Source organism: Lissotriton vulgaris, chromosome 1_1 (genome assembly GCF_964263255.1).
Source record: "Lissotriton vulgaris chromosome 1_1, aLisVul1.2, whole genome shotgun sequence".
In the NCBI taxonomy this organism is placed as follows: Eukaryota; Metazoa; Chordata; class Amphibia; order Caudata; family Salamandridae; genus Lissotriton; species Lissotriton vulgaris.
The window spans coordinates 877,141,649-877,163,267 of record NC_141685.1 but is presented as its reverse complement, the minus strand read 5'-3'; the positions used below and the strand labels follow the sequence as shown (position 1 = coordinate 877,163,267).

Sequence of the window (21,619 nt, the reverse complement as noted above, 5' to 3'; positions counted from 1 at the left end):
AATAGAACTACACAAAAGGCGACTACCAACGTATATTGCACACACATTTGTATAGATTTTTTTGAGATGTTTTGACCACTAAGACTTGCTAGAGTCAGGACTCTTGTTCCAGCATTGTGATTCATGCATCATAACACTTTTGTTCAATAAACACTGTAGATCCATTGCATTTTTATTTTATCTTACCTGTCACTTGCAGTCAAATCTTCCACATGTCCAAAACCTGGCACTGGCATAGGGCATCCCATATGACTGTATTCAGCTATGTGGGGTGTTGGTGTAGCCAATTTGCCACCAGACTTCCGATGTTTTCTCTCTTTTGCAATACGTGTGTTTTCTTGATCACAGACAAAACACTCAAATCCACTGAGGTAGTTGGGTGCAGTCATGTCATTCACTCCCCACTCACGACCCTCCAGGCTCTCCAGCAAAAATGTGTTGGTTACTCCACCAGGTTTCTTGTATTCAAGGTACTGCAGGTACTTCTCGTCATCTCCGTCAAGGGACTTTATGAACTCAGCCAGCTCTTGAGGGTCACGGAAGTTGTCCACCAGAATAACTGAATGGTTGTTGGGCATCCAATCCTGCACCAAAGCAGACCCCCGATAGATTGGAATGGCACCCAGATGCATGGTACGCCAAAGCTTTTCAGTCATGTAATCGGGACACAAAGCATTCTCCATGGCCAGGTGGAACTTGTATTTGGAAACAAACACCATAAACTCTGGATCTTCTGTGGTGGCTGTGGATGTGTCCTCCAACCGTACGTTGGGAAGCTTTCGGTTATTAAGACATTTGCCATACGAATCTACCTGAAATATCAAATGCATGATTAGAAATAGTACTGCCTTATAAATCTTTTATAAATTGAAAAATAAGATAAATCAAATGATTCAGAGCGTTGATGTTTTTCCGCACAATTTTTCCTATGTTGTTTACCAGTTCAACATACATCTTATATGAGATTATACCAATGCACATAGAAAGGCAAACTTCTAAGAAAAAATTCTTTTGTAGATTCAAATTTCAGTTCTAGAATACTACAATATGTTTAGAGAAAGGTTGGCATTAACTGCAAAATGTAGTGTTACATCACTTGCAGTACACCAATGTTTAAACTTTTGCTTATTTAAGTTATCCAGAATATTTTCAAAAGCAGAAAACTGAAGGGGGCTTGGCTAACCGCCGACGGGAATGGCCGCTCTGTAGTTTTACTCCGGAGAACCACTTCCAAACTATCCTGGATAACTTCATTCCTGCTGGCCTGATTCCTGTCCTTGTGCTGTCGGAGTGAGACTGTGGTGCCCGGCTACGCCCGTATAATATTGGAGTCAATCAACGAGGGTGCCCCGCGAGTGCTCCAGAGACCGAAGCCTCACGGGTGTCCTTGCCCACAGGAGTGCGAGAGCTGCCGGATCCCTGCGGCGACCATCCCTAGTAGCCCGGTGTGTAAGGGGGTCCAAGTGGTTGGTGCAGCAGCCCCCGTCGTGGGTGAAAGTGCGGGACATTGTTTCCACATGCGTGTGGGCCCAGGGCGGCCCAGAGGGCTATACGCAGTTGTAGGGAGAGAGCTAAGGGCGGCCAATATTGTCTGTAAGGTGCGCGCTGGGGGCCCTGAGCCGCCTGGTACATTTAGCAGTGAGGCCCAGGAGTGGATGTGATTCACAGGCGATTGTCATAAAGGCACTGAGACTTGAATAGACGCTGAAAGAGACATAGTAGTGCCCCCCGCAGTACTGGTAAAAGCTGACAATAACGGACTGGTGAGAGAGGGCTGGAAGTGGCCCTCGAGCTGCACTACAATTTTTCTGGGCTCCTGCCCATGGGGCCCTAACTGAAAAACTTTATTCAAGCTTCTACTGGAGACAATTTTGACTCTTGAACATTGTGCCACCTCATAGACATAATGTCTGGTCTGGAGGCAAACTGAAGAGGCCAGGTGTGATTCCTGGAGGAGGGCTTGTTACTGCTAGAATGCGGAGACCCGGTGGGTACTACTACGGGGCCCCGGAGTGTTGGGAACAGTTCGACCCATGCAAGGCGTGACAACTCAGCTCTTGGCGTGGTGAACATGGTGGAGGCGCTGGTGCTCCGGTGCACCCGAAGTACCTCATTTAGAGACTCTTGCCCCAGGGGCCCCTAAGCCTGCTGTCTCCCCGCACGATCCACATGCCACACAAGTGAAACACACTGCAGCTAAGAAGTGATTCCCATGACCGGGGGAATCGGGCCCTGATCCTCGGCTGGGAAACTGGTGTGTGTTGATCTTCCTGCTACAGCCATTGATTAGATACCCCTCTGTGTGGGGTGCCTACTGCGAAAGCCGATAGGCCGGGTGAAGGATTTCACTGCAGGCGGCGGGGAGTAGTGACGGCGCCTTAATCAGTGGTGGTGTCTCCGTGGCAATAGGCAATGGTGTCCGGCCGTGATAATCGGACGACGACCCCGACCAAGCTAGAGAAGTTCACTTGGCAGAAACAGCAAATTGAAGACCGTGCAGAGGCGGCGACACCGGGGGACGCTGCAGAACCGTCGAATATGGATCTATTTGAAGCGATAACGGCAATAAGGACCTCCCTTGAGGTGCAGATCAACACAGTGGCCACAGATGTGGCACTGATCCAAGAGAACATGAAGAAAATGGCGGAAAGGGTAGGAACTGTAGCGAACACTGCCAAGGAACTGGTTACTGACACCGCCCTGCCCAAGAAATAAATTACTGACCTCGGCTCTTCCCACGAGGTGATGGCCTTGCAGCTGGACGACTACGAAGGTCGAATGTGACGGAACAATGTACGCATTATCGGCGTACCGGAACGCGCAGAGGTGCTGGCGGCAGACCTTTTTGTGGAGGAACTGGTCCTAAAGCATCTCCAACACAGAGGACTCTCCAAATGCTTCACGATTGAAAGAGCTCACTGAGTGCCATGGGGCCGCCCGAGGCCTGGAGCGCAACCTCGACCACTGCTGGCGTGGGTGTTTTACTTTCGAGACCGCAATGTTATTCTACAAACGGCAAGAGCGGCCCCGCCACTTTCCCTGGAGAACAGTAAAATCATGTTCTTTCCAGATTTCACATTGGGAGTACAGAAACTGCGCTGAAGTTTTCTGGAGGTGAAACAGGCCCTACTTGACCAAGAAATCAAGTATGCAATGATGTTCCCCGCCAAGCTTCGAGTGGAAGGAAATGGAAAATCATGGTTTTTCATTTGACCTGAGGAGGCCTGGGACTGGCTTGGGGGATGGAGCACGGTCGAAAAGAAAGGAAAAAAGGCATTCTCGGCGGCGGATGACGACGCTGTCTGGCGCCAGTAGAGACAATCTCCTCCCGATTCGATGGTTGGTAAGGCTGTGTGGGTTTGCAATGTCCTCCTGACGCCCTCACGAACTCTGTGGAATATGGTCTTGGCGCCATGGCCTCCCGAACATGAGATCGTATAAATCTACTGCTGAAGGGGATGCTAGGACAGATTCCCGATACTTATGTCACATGGATTGTGTAGAGTCTGGGGATGGCCTAAGTTGCTTCTGTTGCAGATTGCCATGATCGTTCAACATTTTGGGCCGTTATTGGGGGGTCTTCTACGACTTGTTACTGCACTGTTAATGACAATGTGGTTGCCACATGACATCTAACGAGGATCGTCCCGAGCCTCTGTGTCGTGTACTTCTTTGGGTTGGGGGGTCGGAGAAATGTCTGTATAGAGATATGCAAATTGGGAGTGGGGTTACTCGCGTTCCTTGAAATTGTTTATGGGTGGGCGAGAGGCACTCTGCATGTTGGTGGTGGCGGGAAGTTTTAGTCCCGTTAAGCAGGAAGGGGGGGTGAGTTTATAGGCGGAGGGTAATCTGGCGTTTCATTTGTTGGGGGGGTATTTTACAGCAAGACAACGCGATTGCTTGTGTAGACACGGCTTGGTTGGTTTCTATGTATAGATGGCAGCAGGAGATCTCCAATATTAGGAGGTGGTCATTGAAAGTCCGGGATCGCTCAGTTGGCGACAATGGAGGGCTTGGGAGGCTAGGGCGGCTACATGTCTTCCATTTATACCATTCTTCCGATATCTGTGACAATATGGCAAAAGGTCAGAGACTTAAGCTGATAACCTGGAATGTCAACGGGTTAGGAGACAAAATCAAGAGAGGTATTGTGCTGCAGTATGTCCACCGTCATGGGCTTGACTTGGTGTTACTACAGGAAACTCACTTAATTGGCAACTCTTGCATAGCACTCGACAGGAAGGGGTATTGAATGGTAGTCCACTCAGGTTTCACCACATGATCCAGGAGGGGCGGGTCCTCCTTCAAAAATGCTGTCCATATGTGATACAAAATACCTGGACAGATCCACAGGGTAGATAAGCAGCTTGCACAGGTATGTGGGAGGGCAGATCCGAAATGTTGTTTCTGTGTATGCTCTAGCGGGTCTACAGCGACTGACACCGACAGATGTTGGGACACTTACTTAACCTACCTGTGGGTACACTGATAATGAGGGGTGACTTCAACCTGACGTTTGACGGTCAACTAGACAGATCACCGCCCAGACGTGACTCAGCACACTGCTCCCAGTTACGGGACTTTATCGAAGCCTTGGGGAATGGTAGATATCTGGAGGTGGTCGCACCCTCATGACCAACACTTAACGTTTCATTCTGGTGTACACGGAAGTCAATCACAAATTGAATATTTGTTCACACATGCACAACACATGCAGGACTTTTCCAACTGTGGGTGTTTGGTGCGGGGGATGTCGTAACCTTCCCCGGTGCTGACGGTCCTTGGAGTGCAACGCCCGCCGAACCTGGTCCGATACAAATTCAACTTTGAGTACTTAAGAATCTGCATTTTAGGGACACCTTGCAGAAAGATACAGAATACTATTTTGAGGAGAATATAGGTCCAATTGGCCACTACGCTTTGGGGGGCATATGGTGCAGTGATCAAAGGGAGGGCACTATCAGTGATGGCTGGTCACAGGGCTAAACGCCGAAGAGTGTTGGAGCTGGAAGCTGAGATCCTGTCACGGCGCACGCTGGGAGCAGCAAAAAAACACTGAAGAGAAAGGTAGTTTAGGAATCATGGAAACGATAAGTTTCAGGGAACTACAGTTCCCAAGAGGCAATGGGGGACGTTTGCCTCTAGTGTCATGGCGCACGCTGGAAGCCGGTAAAGTGCTTCCTGTTTTTCAAGACTGTGCTGTTAATTCTCGATTCCACGTCCGAGGACCAAGACTTCGCTTGTATGCGGTAGGGGTGCCTTGCACCATAATAACTTTCCTTGCGGCTGTTTTGTTCCGGTGATTCGCTCTTTCCTCGAGCGGTATCGGAACTGGTGCAACCTCGTTGGAGGTGCCGGGCTTGGTTCTTGCGGGTTGCTTATTGTTTAGTGTTTCATTTCCTTGTCCCCTCTGTTCTCCACGGATAAACACTGTGCGTGGGGTTCATTAATTCCGGATGCTGAAGCCCCGTTGGATGAGCTAGTTAGTTCTTACGGGTTTCGCTGTTATTCTATTCACAGACCTTGGGATCAGTCTGTGTGTAACATTTGGGTGTATCACCATTTAAAGGCAGAGGTGCGGCTGCACAGATGCTTTGAAGTATTTTATTTTGATGGATTACTAGTCCTGCTTCAGTATGAGAGTAATACTGCCAGGACGGAAGATTTAAACTGAGTTACAATTTCTGACTGTTGATACTGATTGCTTATGATTTCATTGAAAGAGCAAAGTATAACGGTTCCATCCACATGCTTCTTATCTTTTATAACAGTGGCTTGTAGAGCTTTTCAAAGGTCGGCTCCATACCCCTTCTTGCAGCCACTGTGAAATTCTACATATTCGAAACTGTTACTAGTGAACTACTCATCACAATTGCTGGACTTATTTTTATGTTTAGTAATGTCCTTCTTCTGTCCTCAGATCTAGTAAGAGACAGTGGTCTTTCTGCAGACTCTACCCAGGATAAACATACAGTTATTTTTCTTTACAGGTATGGGGAAAAGGTATTAGGGATAGTTCACACATATGGTTGTTTGTCATTCTCGAGAATAAGGTGAGAGGTATTCAACATTGTGTGTTTCTCATTTCAGATCTTCCTCCCTGCTGACCCCTTCCTTTCCTTCCCCCGCCTGATCACTCTTTTGAGTCTGTGGTATTATTCAGACCTCAAGGGCTATCAGGAGGTGGACCCTATAGAGCATCGTACGCCTCTGAGTATTCGAGGACCCAACATATCCTACATCTTGAGGTTGATATATCTCGGGCCCCGGACCCTGACACTCAACACCTGCTTAGCATAAAAAGGCAAGATTATAAACAACTGCTCCTAGAAGACGCCAATAGACGCGCTCTGGCCACCCGGCATTGTATATATGAACAAGGGGAACGCACTGGCAAATCGCTGGCGTAAAGAACAATCAGCGAGATGGGTGCACGCGATTAAGGGACCTGATGATGTTCTGATACAACCACTATAAGACTGTGTATGGTATCCCGCAAGACTCGCAGGCTTCGAGAGCGACCGAACTCCTTGCCACTATCGGAGTGACGTGCCTCTCAGAACAGGATAGAGAGGTGTTGGACGTTGACTTGTCGCTTGAAGAGATTCATAAGGCAATTCAAGACATTCACGCGGGTAAAGCGATGGGCCCGAACGGGCTCCTGATCAAACTGCTCAAGCCTATGGCTTTCAAACTAGCACCTCATTTACTAAATCTATACAACGAAAGTTACGAGAATGTCCTCCTCCCGAATTATATTCGTGAGGCCACTATTGTAGTCATTCAAAAACCCGGTATGCCAGTACATGAGTGTGCCTCGTATAGACACGGTGGAGGCTAAAATTCTTGCAAAACTTTTGGCGACTCATCTGCTCCCCTATCTCATTGACCTGATTCATCTAGATCAGTCGGGATTTATGCCGGGACGGAACACTGCGCGCAACCTGCGTTGTCTGCATGGTTTATTGGGCCTTGTAGGCACTCTAGAAGAAGAAGCTATTCTACTGGCCCTTGATGCCAAAATGGAGTTCGACGCCATAGCGTGGGAATACCTGTTCGCAGTGCTTGGCTGCATCGGGTTCAGACCCAAATTTATGGGGTGGGTCAAACTGTTATTTACGCAACCCATGGCTCTCAGTGAACAATCAACACTCTACTCCTTTCCCCCTGTGTCGAAGGCACAAGGCAAGGATGTCCGTTGCCAGCGGTCCTTTTCGCCATTGTTCTGGAGCCGCTGGCAGTATGAATAAGGGGAGGCCCGGGCATTAGATGGACGAATGAACACGAAGACCGCATATCACTGTATACAAATGATATCTTGCTTTATCTTGCCTCACCGACGCGCTCATTGCACAGTGTATTCCATAATTTTCATATTTTCAGGGCGCAGTCTGGGTATCAAATAAACAGGTCTAAATCCCAGATGTATCCCATTTGGGGAAAGCCACCGCGGAGTCCTCGAGGTTGCGATATTCCGGTAGCTTCACAAGGCTTTTGATTTTTAGGGATTTTTAACACTATCGATGCCACACTTTTTTTAACGGAACCGGTTAGGGCAGTTACAGAGATTTCGCTCAGATGTCACCCATTGGAAAACACTCCTCCTTACCTTGTTAGGACGTACGTTCCTATTCAAAATGCTCGCTCTGCCACGCTTTCCATAGGCGTTGCAAAACACTCCCATTTCGGTGCCCGAATCTTACTTCTTGCAGATTGATGCTGCAGTATGAGATTTATTATGGGAAAATAGACCGCCTTGCATAACCATGGCCAAGCTTACTATGGGATGGTATGATGGTGGTATAGGACTACCAGATCTGCGCCTCCATTATCAGTCTTCACACTTGACAGCCATCAATCAATGGGTGTTCGGGCGACATGATGATCCCAGCTTTCGCAATGACCACTTGTTGCTAGGGAAAGGGGGTTACAATAGAGCACTGTATACGAGCCACAAGAAATTATGCTTGACCGGCCCTATGGCGCGTACGGTGGAAGTGTGGCGCGGAGCGCAGAGGTGGATGGGATGGCAGGGGCGCCTCACAAAGGCTACCCCTCTACGGTAACCGGACATCCTGGGCCGGCTTAGTGCCAGGGCAGGATTTAATAAATGGGATATGATAGGGATCTCTAAAGTGGGCGATTTGTGTGTCAAGGGCAAGAAGGCATCGTTCTCAGACCTCCAAACTAAGTACCAGCTGGTACCGATGGAGAAATTTCGCTAACTCTAAATCAGTCATGCCATTGACTCCGCCCTCCCAAGGAATACCCCCCTTCAGGACTCCTCTCCCCTGGAGGACCAGCTCTTGCTGGATCCTATGACCCGAAAGGCCGTCTCTCTCACATATACGAAATTGATCAATAATCAAGTCGATCCAATGTTGAAGCTGAGGGCGTTTTTGGGAGGATGAACTGGGAGAACTAGCCGATGAAGACTGGCTAGAAGCGTTATCCTCACCCCAAGAAGTAGCCATCCCGATGCGACTTCACCTGGTGCAGCTTAAAATTCTTCATTGGGTATATTTTGATGCCACACTACTACACCGATTAGGAAGGCGACCCGATGCTCTCTGCCTCCGGCACTGTAACCAAACGGGAATATTCCTGCACATCCTATGGGGCTGCCCTCTTATACAGCAATACTGGGCTGATGTGACCAGACAACTGACTAGGACGTGTGACTAGTCCATCCTCCCAACTCCCACACTGTCTCTCCTCAATATCTGGGAGGCAACGGACCTCTCGCAGGCCGAGCAATCGTGGGCCACGATGGGGTGGAGCATAGCGATACGAAACATAGCTTAGAAGTGAGGCGAAGATACCTTACCACTGCTCAGAGACTGGGCAAAAAATATGGATCATGCCATGATCGCCGAAAAAAATGTTTATAAAAGTAGAGGATGTCCACGTAAATGGGATCACAAGTGGGGGAGCTGGAATAAATATAGGGGGGGATATGTGTCTCTCCCACAGTGGAACTGTGGAGGGAAAGACTCCTGGTGTTGGAGGAGAACGTGTATGAGACGCTCGATTAACGAAAATTGAGGGGGCCTCCCTGCACGGTTCGAAGAGGGGCCCCCTCCAGGTTCAATCAGGAGCTCTCTGGCCAGAGTGCAGTGCCAAGGGGGCCTCCTGCACCACGGGGGGTGCGCAGGCCTGTGTTACGGCCCTGGGATGAGATCACAACACACACTGTGGGCAATCAGGATTGGTTAAGCATTGGTGAAGTTTCCTGACCCGAGAACATTATAAGTGACCCACCTTGGATTGTCCGGTAATTGATGGAATATGCTGCCCTGGGCTTCTGCCGGATTAAGGATAAGGAAGATAATGCTGTAATTTCTTGAACATCTTTACCTAAGCTGTCGATGTAATGTCTTTATTGCTGCTTTTGTTTCTAATAAAAAATGTTTTAAATAAAATAAAGAAAGAAAACTGTCAAAACCTAGAACATGTGTTCTCACAATATCAACCTCTCTGCATGTGTGGGCAAACCCCACTGCCTCAATAGGCCCTCATTGAACATTACAGTGATAAAATATCTTGAAGTAATTCTCCCGTCCCAGGGCTACTGACATTTATTCTGTGATTGCCATTGCGTTGTATTCTGCCAAAGAATGCAAATCCAGGCAATGTAGATATTGCACATTTAACAATAAACGGTAAGGACAGCAACACTAGAATTGGTTGGGCAGGTGAGAATAGAAATTCATCGAAGACCAGAAGCTAAGACTCTGTTCCCCCTGCTCGTTAACCCAGTGCCACATGGGTGGTCTTTGCTTTTGATGCCCCAGGGCTTGTACTACTGTAGCTCTGCAAATTGGGCCAATTACAGCCTTTTCCACACTTGACTTTCAGAGTAGCGAGCAGTCACAGTTGTCTATTTAAGGTATAATGGGGGTGCCTGAACTCAGAGCTCAACAAACAATCAATACACCACCCAGCGCCTATCTTTTCAAAAACAATTCTATGTCAGGACCAGAGACGAGGCTTAAGCTCTACTTTCTTTTAATTCCATTCCATCAGTCTTCAACGAAAAAACTCAAAGAACTAGCTTTCCCAAGATGCACAGGGCAAAGGTCAACACAGCTCAAACAATCAACAGCCCAGGATATCCATAAAGGTAGGAGCACCCTGAATAGCTTCCTCTTTCTTTTTCTGCTTCTAGCAGGTAACTGTGCTATTTAAATGATCTTGATTTATGGTGTATTTTACTGATGTATGGTGTTTATAGTATACTGTTACTGGTTCTCTGAGCGACTATTGAGCTGCTGTTTATGTGGGCAGCGGAAGCACTCATTACCCCATTTCTGGCGCCTTTAAAGCCTCAGGATCGTGTGAGTGTGGTGAGGCCAGCAACCAATAGAGGGGGCGAGAGCGGTAGAACACATCTAGTTGCTCTGCAAGGGGCGCGCTGTAATCAACTCCACTGGACCTGATGAGTTTGCTCCACAACGCCTGCCCGAGCCGCCTGGAAGCCTCCAACGTCCGTTCTACACAGGTCTACATTTGGGAGCAGCCTAATGTCGATGTGTAATTGGGTCTTTATTTACGACTCACAGTGCCCCACCTCAGCGCTTCTTAAGCGCCCCTCCCTCCCATACCACCCGGCTTTTACGGGGCAAGGCCCAGGTGCATTGACAACATGGTGACAATAGGGCGAGTCAGCCCCAAGACAGAAGCGAGTTTTGCTTTGAACTCAGCGCATCCAAAATATTAGGACTACTACAGTTTGCCAACAATTTAGCCCTAGGCTATAAACATATATATCCATATATTTTGTACTACAGTCACTGTAGCTGTCCTGAAGTGTGCTGCAGGTGCACCTGCTTATATTTAACAAGCCCTCGAATCTAGTGAGTCCACGGAGGAAGTGTATACAGAGGAGGAGTCCTTGCAAGTCCTCACTCTTGACGATGAATTCTGCCTTGAACCATCATGCTTTGATGGCAGCCATGCAGCCCTTTGAGTGTCACCTGATGGAAATGGCCTATGCCTGCCCGGGCCCGAGTCCAAGTTGGAGGATGCCTACCCAGCACAGGGGGCTTCTTCCTCAATTATACATGCACCTAAGCGCAAGATTGACTCCGGCATCGATTTGAGTGCCTTCGAACGACTTACAAAGGCTTCTCTTCAGCTGATGCCAATAGAACTGAGGACATAAAGCAGATAATATGCCACTTCAATTAGAAGGGACTGTCAAATGCTGTACGGGACCATTCACGGCCCAAATTGTATTTATTACGCCCTGAGGAAGCTCCAGGCCGAATGTCCATGTAGGGGGCGAAACACGTGTTGGCTGTCACCTTTCTTGATCCTAGCACTGAAAACTTGACTAGGAGTTATATCAAATAAAACCTTTTTCCAAACAATCATTTAAAATGGATTTCTGCAACGAATCAAGAAAACATCCCACTTGTCCTGACTTTCTCCTAAACGTAATGTTTATAATGGGAAGGGGGTCTCCCATTGTCGAGAACAAGGACCTCACCCAGACTCTACTCAATCAAATACGGGTAGTACGGGATTGGGACCTATAACCCCCTCTTACCCTACCTACAAGGACAAGTATTTGGCAGTCCCCATTTTTCCTCCACATTGTAGATTCCTGTAGTTCAAGTGGTGAAACCAGGTTTACGAGTTCATAGCTCTCCATTGCGGGCTCTCCTCAGCTACCTGGTGTTTCCTCAAGGTTCTAAAACCAGTGGTGGAATCTCAAGGCTTGAGGTTTTTGCCTCTTTATTTAGACCATCTCCTACTTTTGGGCCAGTGCCCAACACGGCTGGTGGTACAGTTACAAATGGCAGTGGACCTACTGCAGAGTTTAGGCCTAGTGGTTAATGAGCAAATATCACTTCTGGTTTCTGCCAAGCAGAGGATCTTCCTCAGATTTGTCATAGATTCAGTGGCAAAGACTTTCAGCCTCCAGTCTCGGAAAACAGCCAAGGTTTGCAGAGAGTTAAGGAGAAAGTTGTTCAGATCCACGACCTCTCTCAGACAGGTAGCCAGGATTGAGAGTCTTCGATTATCCTCTATACAGGCGATCTTTCTGTGCCTTCCTCATTACAGGGCCCTCAAGCGTCTCAAGGTCTTTCACCTCTGCAGGGATCTTCAATATTCAGAACAGATTCCACATATGGAAGAACTGAAGGTGGAAATGAGATGGTGGCTGAACCACATGGAGGCGTGGATTAGTCGAGCCATATTCAATTAAAACCAGGATATCGTTTTCGCGTCCGATGCCACCAAGTCCGGTTGGGGAGCCCGCTGCAGGGACTCCTTTACAGGAGGAAAATGGTCCACAGACAAACAGCAGCTCCATATCAATTGCTTGGAGCTGATGGTGGAGTAATTTGCAATAAAGTATTGGATAAATCGACTGCAGTGTATTTCTCAAGATGGACATTGTGTCAGCAGTACGCTACATCAACCCTCTAGGGGGTACCAAGTCCAAAGTCTTATCAGATCTGGGCAAGCAGTGTTGTACCTTCTGTCTATCTCACAATGTCTTGGTGACAGCAGAGTATCTTCCCAGAGCGTCCAATGTGATAGCGGACTGGTGCTCCAGAGCACGGTTGGACACGAGTCTCAGGCAACTGAACCCCCTGGGTTTCTAGAGGCTGGACACCCTTTGGGGTCCTTTCTTAGTTGATCTTTTTACCTCTCACCCAGACCATTACCTTCCCAGGTACTTCAGTTGGAAACCAGATCCCCTGGTGACAGCAACTTATGCATTTCTCCAAGACTGGTCTTTGGAGACAGGTTACTACTTTCCAACATTCGCCATGATTATGAGGCTCCCAGCGCAGGTCCACAGGCAGGTAGTGAAGATGGTCTTGTTTATTCTCGACTGTAGATCTAAAGTATGGTTTCTAGTTCCTCTGGGACTTTCCTGAATTTCTCTAATCCTTTCACCACGCATTCTGGATCTCCTTCAAGATCCTCTGGGCTATTGCCACCTAGTATTCCTCAGTAGTTGAAATTAATAGGTCAGATTTCCCTAAACCTTGCAATAAGTTGGGCACTACAATTAAAACTTTTGGGCATAAAGAATTAATTAGGAGCATTATTTTTAAAGAAATGTTCTTTTATGTGTCAACATTTGTGTGTTTTCTAAAATAAAATGCGTTAAATCAAAAACCTTGAGAAATCTTCTCTCCCACTTGCTATGGCGAGTAAGATTTTATATGGGTGATCTATTTTCAGGGACTACTGACCCGATCTGGCAAGCAAACGCAAGCTGACAAAGAAAAGGAGTTCTGTTTATTCAGAAAGTGAAGGATCAACAAAGGTGCCTTTAAGTCTTGTTTTTATCTTGTTACATTTGCAGTGTATTCGAATGCAGAGATCAAATGTCAGCTTATATCTTCAAACAAATTGCTGCCAATCTTTTACTGGAGACTGCGGTTTACTTTTCTTTCTCTGACTGTAAAGTTAGAAGTTTTGGCAAAGTGAACTGTCTAACAATCGTGTTGGACACACAACATATACATAGCTTGTGAATGAAGTGTAAAATTATTTCAAAATATATTTCAGTAGTTAGAAAGCACTTTTTTGTAATTCTGACGTGAGATGGGCACATATTTTAGTAGGAACAAAATTAATTCATTACTTGGTGATACTTTAATGGTGAGGTGCAAAAGATAAATATTTGCAGAAAACCCGATTTCCACATGGTTTGTAAGCTATATAGTATTATCAGTAAAACTGCATATCAGTAGGATCTTTTGTAGCCATTTTAATGGAATATGCCTGTCTGTAATTCACAGAGAGGTATCACATCATGCTTGCTTAATATATGTGTTAAAACTGAGAAAGATACCTGCTCCTGTCCTGATAATGTGTACGCTATATGTGGGCGGGATTTTTATTATACATGGAGAAAAGGTTTAGTCTATTAAATCAAACAAGAGTGTTTATGCACAGCAGACATGCTGAGCTCACATATATGAAGGTGCTTTTGTATGTAAGAATGAAGAAAAAGGTAACACTTGAAATGAAATATTTGACTAGGGTCACACAATTTGAGAAGAATTTAGGGGTCAATTGCATTACAGTTAGGTCGGGTAGATTTTTCAAGACACTAGACCTGCAGGTCTTGTAACATTTTTCTCATTTTTCAGAGCCTGGAACCTATTGTTTCCCCTGAGCCAACCTTACAGCCCACTCAAAAGTGGATTCTTAACTCTTGCCGGATTACAACTCGAAGCCAACCCTATAAGCTTGGTGCAAGCCCGTTCCCTAAAAGTAGAAAAGTAAACCCCGTGGCTTTCGATATGGACAGTTCTTTATCATCTAACGAGGCCCTAACTTAACCCTCATCTTGACCCTTACTTTAACCCCACAGCTGAAACCAATCCTAAACCTAGTCTCCACCTGTTCATAGATATTTTGATGAATTTCATTAATTTGATTTTCATTTTAATGAGATGGCGTATTCGTTGAATGTTTCCATTAAATGTTTCGTCTAAATGAATTGGGATGAAATAACATAATATCATTCATCACTGACTGAAAAGCCACCTTTCCGATTGAACTGTTATAGTACAATTCAATCAACTAAAAAAATGTTACTGAACCGTTCCTACTTTCCAAGAAGAAATGGCACAATCAACATACATTGTATCAAGAACTCCATAAAAGTGCCAATAGTATGGAACAGAAAGCAATCAAGAATGGAGGTTCCTAAAATTAGATACAATATAATAGAGGGTGAAATGCTATTTTCCATATGCCTGTTGAAAAAAGACAAATGTTATAACCAAACTGCCAAAGGACATATTTTACCTGTACTGGTCATTCATTACCTGGATGTACTTCATAAGCTCCTGTACATATCGGTCCCTGTCCGATGGGACATCACAATGTGACTGCATATACAGTATAGGGCCATGCCCACCTTTCTTCCACTTGTTTTTCTCCGTTAAGGACACCGCGGGATTTTGCAGGTATTCAATACTTGGCAACCATTGTAGAGATAAGGGGTAGTCAGACTCCCTTCTGAAAGTCGCCGTGTAGTTAAAAAGGCTTATTCCAGACAAATGTGATAACAAGTAGTTATTCATAGGTGACTCCTCGTGGAACAGAGCCCACGTCTGATGTGGCAGCCGAGGCAATGGTACCTCGTATGCCCTAAAGTCGGTCCCATAAAAGATGATAGATTTAGTCCTGTTACGGAGCTGAACTTTTTTGTTTTTGGTAACCAAACACGAGCTTCGTGGACAGTCTATACGTTCAGTGTCCCCAGGGAAATGGGGGAAAATGCTTTCACTCCACCAGAGGAGGATGGGCAGCTCCTTGTTTCGGCGACTGTCGTTGTTGCCAGGTCCACGGTAAGAGGCAACGGTCATGGATTCAAACTCGAGTCCCGCCAAAGGATGCGAAGGCTGGAAGGAAGCACTCTCCTGATGCTCGTGCAGTGGAACCCGTTCCCCCGCAAGGGGCTTCATGTCGCGGGCGTGTCCTTGCACTCCGTAAACTTCTTCCTGGCCTGGCTTACTCCAGATGCCGCCTTCCTCTGAGAATCTAACTCCTGACAGTCCCACTCCGTCGTTTTCCTTCGTGTATCCATTTCCTTTGGGTTCCCGGTCCAACCTCGCCACGGAGTCAAAGGTTGCAGCGACTGCACCGAAACACCAAGCCAAGGACAGGACAAGAATGAAGCACTTCCTTCCAGGAGCAACGGGTCTCCGCAAGGGTCTCTCTGGGACGGACGAGGGGGCTGGCAGGCTACTTCTTGTCATAACTTTGTGCTCTGCCGTAAGTACGCCAGTGTGGAGAAAGTTCGGGAGCCCGCATGCTATTTTCTGAAGGAGAGATTGGTTCCAGTGCATGACTATCAGTTGGTCCCGGCTGCGAGCCTCTCTGAAGAAAAGATTAAAAAAATCGCGGACCCAACCTGCTCACACCCATACGTGGCTAACTTCCCGGAGTCCGGACGTAGAGGGGAGGGTGCGAAACCCCTGCTTATTATCATGTCTCTAATGGAAAGTCTCGAAACCCGCCTACCCGTTGTTTCTGAGTAATGAGCTACTGAAAAAAAAGACGGTAACAAGATCTAGTCCGAAAGCTGGTTTACACCCAGTGAGAAATAAGGGCGGTACTCGCGTGGACTCGGCGACGGTACTGCGCCTAAAGCAGCCTAAGATTGATTAGCAAAAAATAATAATAAAGCCGTCCCCGGAAAAGACTTCTCAACAGACGCCACAGAAATGACCTCACGGAAGCGGTAGCTCCAGCTACTCGCGGCCCGCCACGGCAAAATGGGGGTCGTGATATTTATGCTTGCGGCAGGAACGAGTTAGGGCCAAATTCCGAGGGGTTTATGTCCAACCCCCTTGCGCCGCCGGTACACTTTTTTCCCCAAATGAAAACAGACCCACCGGCTGCGCAAAGGGCTTGTAAATAAGCCCGAGTTTTTTGCGGAGCGGTGAACCACAGCGCCACCGTTCCGCCACAGCTGGCCCTGCGCCCCCCCCTCCCCCCCCCCCCCCACATATTAAGAATTATTCGTACTCGTAGACTGACCGGTAGCGTGTGCAACAGTTAAAGCCCAAACATCTGCAGTCCTTATGATAAAATGCAAACGATGCGACTGCGATAGAGTGTAATATAACAACAGTATCTCCTTCAAATTTCAACAGATGCTGTCTAGAAACGTAAACAATGGCTAGTTGCATAATACTGCCCCACTCACTCTTGCCCAGACCCCTCCCCGCATAAACCAACATTAAGCAATCGTATGGCAACAGAGGAGTGCACGAACTCCAGACGTCCTCAGATGTAACTCAGAAAGCAACAGTGTGATCCTGGGCAAAGATATCTCGATGTGCCTCAGTTACCTTTCAGCCAAATTGACTTATTTAAAGTTTTGGATTTGCTTTCTAGAAATGTCACCTCGGTCAATGTGTACAAGGTATTTCACGACCACCGCTTTGGACCCCGATATGAAACAGCAATGAATGAGCCAAGGAAGGGATGAGCTGGCTTCAGAGATTTAGTGGTTGGTGTGAAGGTGGCGTAACCGTGACATCAGGATTCTCAGCTACTTGACAATAAAACGAGTGGTCCTGGGCACAACATTAGATCTCACAGAGCTTCACTTGCATTATCTACCAAACGTATTAGTGCTTCGAAAGAGTTTAAGGGCTAGTAAGCGCTACACTCAAAGTGCAGATTTGAGAGTACATACCTCGGAAACTGCGGCAAGCTTGACGCAGAACAGACCACGCACTGTCTTCAGCTTCACCGGTGGGTCCGTGTCCAGGTCAATGTTCCCTCTAATTATTTTTTTTCCTCTGTGTGCGACAGTGTAGGGTCTCAGCGCGCTGCAGCTATGGCTATGTGCGCCAGGAACCAGACCGCACGTGTGTGCAGCACCAAATATCACTCCAAACTTCTGCTTAAAAAACTGAAAAGACGGTGCATTTCCACACATAAAGCACCACATAACGGGTCTTAAGGCAGATTTGCAATTTGGATACACATGCCATGACATGAATTGGTTACACAGGCAAGTACACTTCAGGTTTAGAAAAGCACAAGACTCCAACGGTGGTACCATTATAAGATTTTACTAAAGATTCTTAACTGGAGCACTGTTAATTGGGTGGGGAAATGTTGAGAGCCTATTCCAGATTACATATACCCAATAAGTTACAAAATTTCATAACATATTTACAATTTGATGTGCAAGCTACTTAGTAATGTCCTGCTATCCCGTCAGAGATAGTTTGTGAAATGTGTGACATCTAGGCAAACATGGACTGTGGGAGAGGGCCGTTCACACAAGTCAGACAGTAGATGAGAACTATGACTCCATATATAATAAGATCTTTGAGACACTAGATAAGGAAATGCCCATCAAAAATAGCAAAACCCATCACAGGCCTCCAGCACCTTTGAACAAATAACTGTTAACGGGTAAAAAAAAAACCAATGCAACTGCTAGAAAGGAAATGGTGAAATGGTGCAAATTCTACCTAGAAGACGATAAACAATTATTAAAGAACACCATAAATGAATACAAAAAAGAGGTACACAAGGCAAAAGCGAATTACTACACTTCAGTAATTCTAGAAGCCGCAAAATGTTAAAAAAAGACATTTAAAATCATGCATGAACTGACAAATCCAGATTGTGAACTGTTTAAACCTTCTCAAGCATTTAGTAATGATCTAGCTGTGTTCTTTGAGAACAAGATTAAAAAGATACTAGGGGACATTAATAATACCCTCCCAATGATAGATCACAGTTTTAAAGAAGGCCTATTGAAAACTAGAAATAGTAATCAAAGTTCAGATCAGTCAGTGCTGAATGGTCTCAATACGGCTGATATTTCAGTTAGTCACCTCAACAAGCTAGAGTCTTTTGACAGAATGACAGAAGAAACTTTAGAGCAATGGCAATGTCTACCTCATTAGGCTAAACAAAATGGAATCCACTCAGAGGGTGGTAGTGATCCCTAAAGTGATGGGGAGCACATAGTGTTGTTTAAGTGCCCCTCACACACCAACAGGCCCCTTGGTGTCATGCTTCATCATCGGGGCCTTCACACCCCTCTACGGGATGCGGCGTGCTGCAACTCACGAATACGTAGGAGCACTGATAGTGAACTATGTGTTTGTGTGTGTGTGAGGGAAGAGTGTGAGTAGTGAGGTGAGGTGAAAAAAGTGAAGGTTAAAAAATACCTGGCTCGTAGGAAAAACTTATTTATTATGTCCTCGGCTGGTATTGTTAAAAAGGTGCAGTGTGAGGTTGACAAATATACGTATTAGGGTATATCAACCTCTGAAAAGCGTCGACATGTTTTGGAGTACAGCGACTCCTTCTTCAGGACGAGGATATGCACGTTATCCTCACCTTACTCACATGGATGTACAATGTAAAAGTGTAATTTACCAAAAAAAACTAGGTGTCAATGTACCTATCAGTGTTTCTTTGTAGATAAGCTCTGTTGCGCCCAATTGGCGTGTAAAGAACCTGTGCGGTAAAAAACATAGTAAACATCACAGTTGGACGTCCAGGAACAAGGAAAAACAATGATTTCCAGGTGTATGAGGGTAAAAGTGAACCAGAAATAAGGTTCAAGGACCCTGAGAAATAAAACATTGAAAAGACACACAGTAGACACAGACATACATTTAGTGGTAAAACGCAAAGGCCACTTTCCCAACAATGACTGTGGAGGAAGGAAGAGACTTTAATAGAGGCTTACTTAAAGTTCAAGATTGTCTGACCTCATGAGCCTAAGCGTGGTATTGGGGGTTCCTTCCTCACTGCTCAGTATAGCAACCTAAAGGATGTTAAGGGTAGGTTTTAGGTTCATAAAATAGTCATGGGAGAAACTGGATGGCCCTTAATTTCACAACCCAACTCCCGGTTACTGCATGGTCTCGTCGACTGCCATCCCCTCAACGCGGCTCCGATGACGTGAAGGATTCGGTTGACTCAGGCCTCTTATATACTGCCAAATGCGTCAATTAGTGAGTTTATTAGAAGCGGAACCATGCCCAATCAATGGTACAGTATGCAGGGCAGGTCTGGTATTGCGCGCTGATCAAGGGCATGGAACGCGGTTGGACCGCGCATGCGCTAGGGGTTAGTATACCTGAACGGCGCGCATGCGTATTGCATGCAGTGCCACCGTCCGGCAAATCTAAACGGCGCGCATGAGTGTACTGCAGACGCTGTATTGTAGCGCATGCTACCCGGCAGGAGGGTGGGAACCAAGCGGGGATTCTTAGCGCTAAGGTTACGAGTACCAAGGACAGCGTTAACTAAACCAAAACAGCTCACACCAGTATGGAAGTATTGATAGATTCATAATTAAAACAGCCTAAATGCATAGATGTTTCAGTACAGTTTCGCTGTCATCATGGAAGGAAAACAAAAGATGTCTATTATGTCAGACCAGATCAACGTAACTGGCTCCATGGAATGGAATCATTTAGCCCTGTGGTGTCAGTCCCAAGGCGAAACACCCACCTCTGCTCTTTTTCAAATAGCCCTGCTTCTGTGGGCAGTTGCTCAATCACTGTCCAGTGTATTTCATTAACACAGTGTTGGTATTCTAGAAAGTGTGCTGCCATTTTCGTGGTTGTTTTTTTGCATCTTATGTTGCTTTTGTGCTCATTGATCCTTATTTTGACTTGCCTTGTTGTCATGCCCACATATTCTTTGTTGCAGGGGCATGTAATTAGGTACACCACGTTCTTACTGTTTCAGTTAGTGAATGTGCGTTGTTCCCAATTGGTACCATTCATGAAGGTCAGGGTCTGGCTTTTCTTGTTTAAATGACAGCTGTTACAATTGCCACAAGGGTGGTGGCCATGTAATCCTTGTAACCTTGTTTGTTCCACTTTGTTTGTGGGAGGTCTAGTATGGACAAGCATGTCCTTTAGATTCCTACCACGTCTGTGGGCAAACAGTGTTTTTTCCAGATTCAGTGAGCCGCTTGTCAGAGTGCGCCAGTGTTTGTTGACCAATTTTGAAACTTGGTTCGAGATTGGACTGTAAGTGGTGACACAGACTGTTCTGCTAGGTTGGTTGTCTTTCGGAGGTCTGTCTTCCAAAAGGGCTTCACTGTTATTGTTTCTAGCTCTTTTCATCGCCTTTTGAATAACCTGGTTCGGGTATTTTCTCTGTTTCAGTTTTTTACCCAGGTCCTTGGCCTGAGATTTGTACTTGGCTATGTCTCTACAATTGCGACGTAGGCGTAGGAACTGCCCGTATGGTAAATTCTCCCTCAGGTGACGTGGATGGAATCTGTCAAACCTGAGGAGGCAGTTCCTCGCCGTCGGTTTGAAATGTGTCTCAGTTTTTAACAAACCTGCCTCATGGTAGATGTTAAGATCTAGGAAGACCATGGAACTGTTGGACATTTGGTGGGTGAACTTAAGGAAAGAGTTCTGGTTGTTTAGCCATTGCATGAACTCAGTGATCGATTGGCCATCCCCTTCCCAGATCACCAGGATGTGATCGATATAGCGTCGACACGTGCGGATTCTCTCCCTGAAAGGATTGTCAGGGTGGAGAACCTTGGAGGATTCTAGATGGTGAACGTACAATCCCGCCAGGCTCGGCGCAAATGTGCTCCCCATACTAGTTCCGTGGTTTTGCCAGTACAGAGTGCCCTCGTATTCAAAAAAGTTTTTGGTAAGTGCTATTGATGGACCAAGGATTTGCCCGTAAAGCGCCTTGCTCGTATGCAACACCCTTGTCTAAACTGCATAATAATATTAACCTCGTTATTCGTCATTTATAAAGCGTTTTCCCAACACGCGGGTGTCCCTAGGATGCTTGCTTGTTTGTCTTTCCGTACTAAAACGAAGCTTGCACTGAAAATGGCTGCTTTGCCGAAATTCAGTCTGCGCATGCGTCGGTCATACCCATGTGATGTGACGCACTCGCATTCTGGAGGGATTCTGTGCTCATGCGCATTGATGCTAAAATATGGCTGCTTGTCTCTCACCACGCTCTCTGCTTACTGCAGCAGCTTTTAGCCTATCTATCTTTTCGCACTAATCCATAATGCTATAGCCATTATAAAGTAAGGGTTGGTTAAGTTTTAGCTTGGTATACAGTGCGATCATTTTTATGTATGATTTTAATTTGTTTT

The 21,619-nt window shown here is 46.3% G+C and overlaps 1 protein-coding gene across 3 annotated transcripts in view; it reads right to left on the bottom strand.

Annotated features, from left to right (window-relative positions):
- The window catches only part of POFUT4 (protein O-fucosyltransferase 4), a 40,825-nt gene extending 24,618 nt beyond the window's left edge, over window positions 1–16,207 (bottom strand). For 2 of the 3 annotated variants that reach the window (XR_015308543.1, XM_086958388.1), the window contains exons 1-2: window positions 14,808–15,969; window positions 187–812 (exon numbers count right to left, since the gene is read on the bottom strand). Coding sequence is in view for 1 of the 3 variants with exons in the window: in XM_086958388.1 (XP_086814514.1) it covers window positions 187–812; window positions 14,808–15,833 (1,652 nt within the window). In the remaining 2 variants the exon portion in view is untranslated. Of the gene's footprint in view, window positions 1–186; window positions 813–14,807 lie in introns of all 3 variants that reach the window. The other variant, XR_015308544.1, reaches the window with a different exon arrangement.
- Between the last annotated feature and the right edge of the window lie 5,412 nt (window positions 16,208–21,619).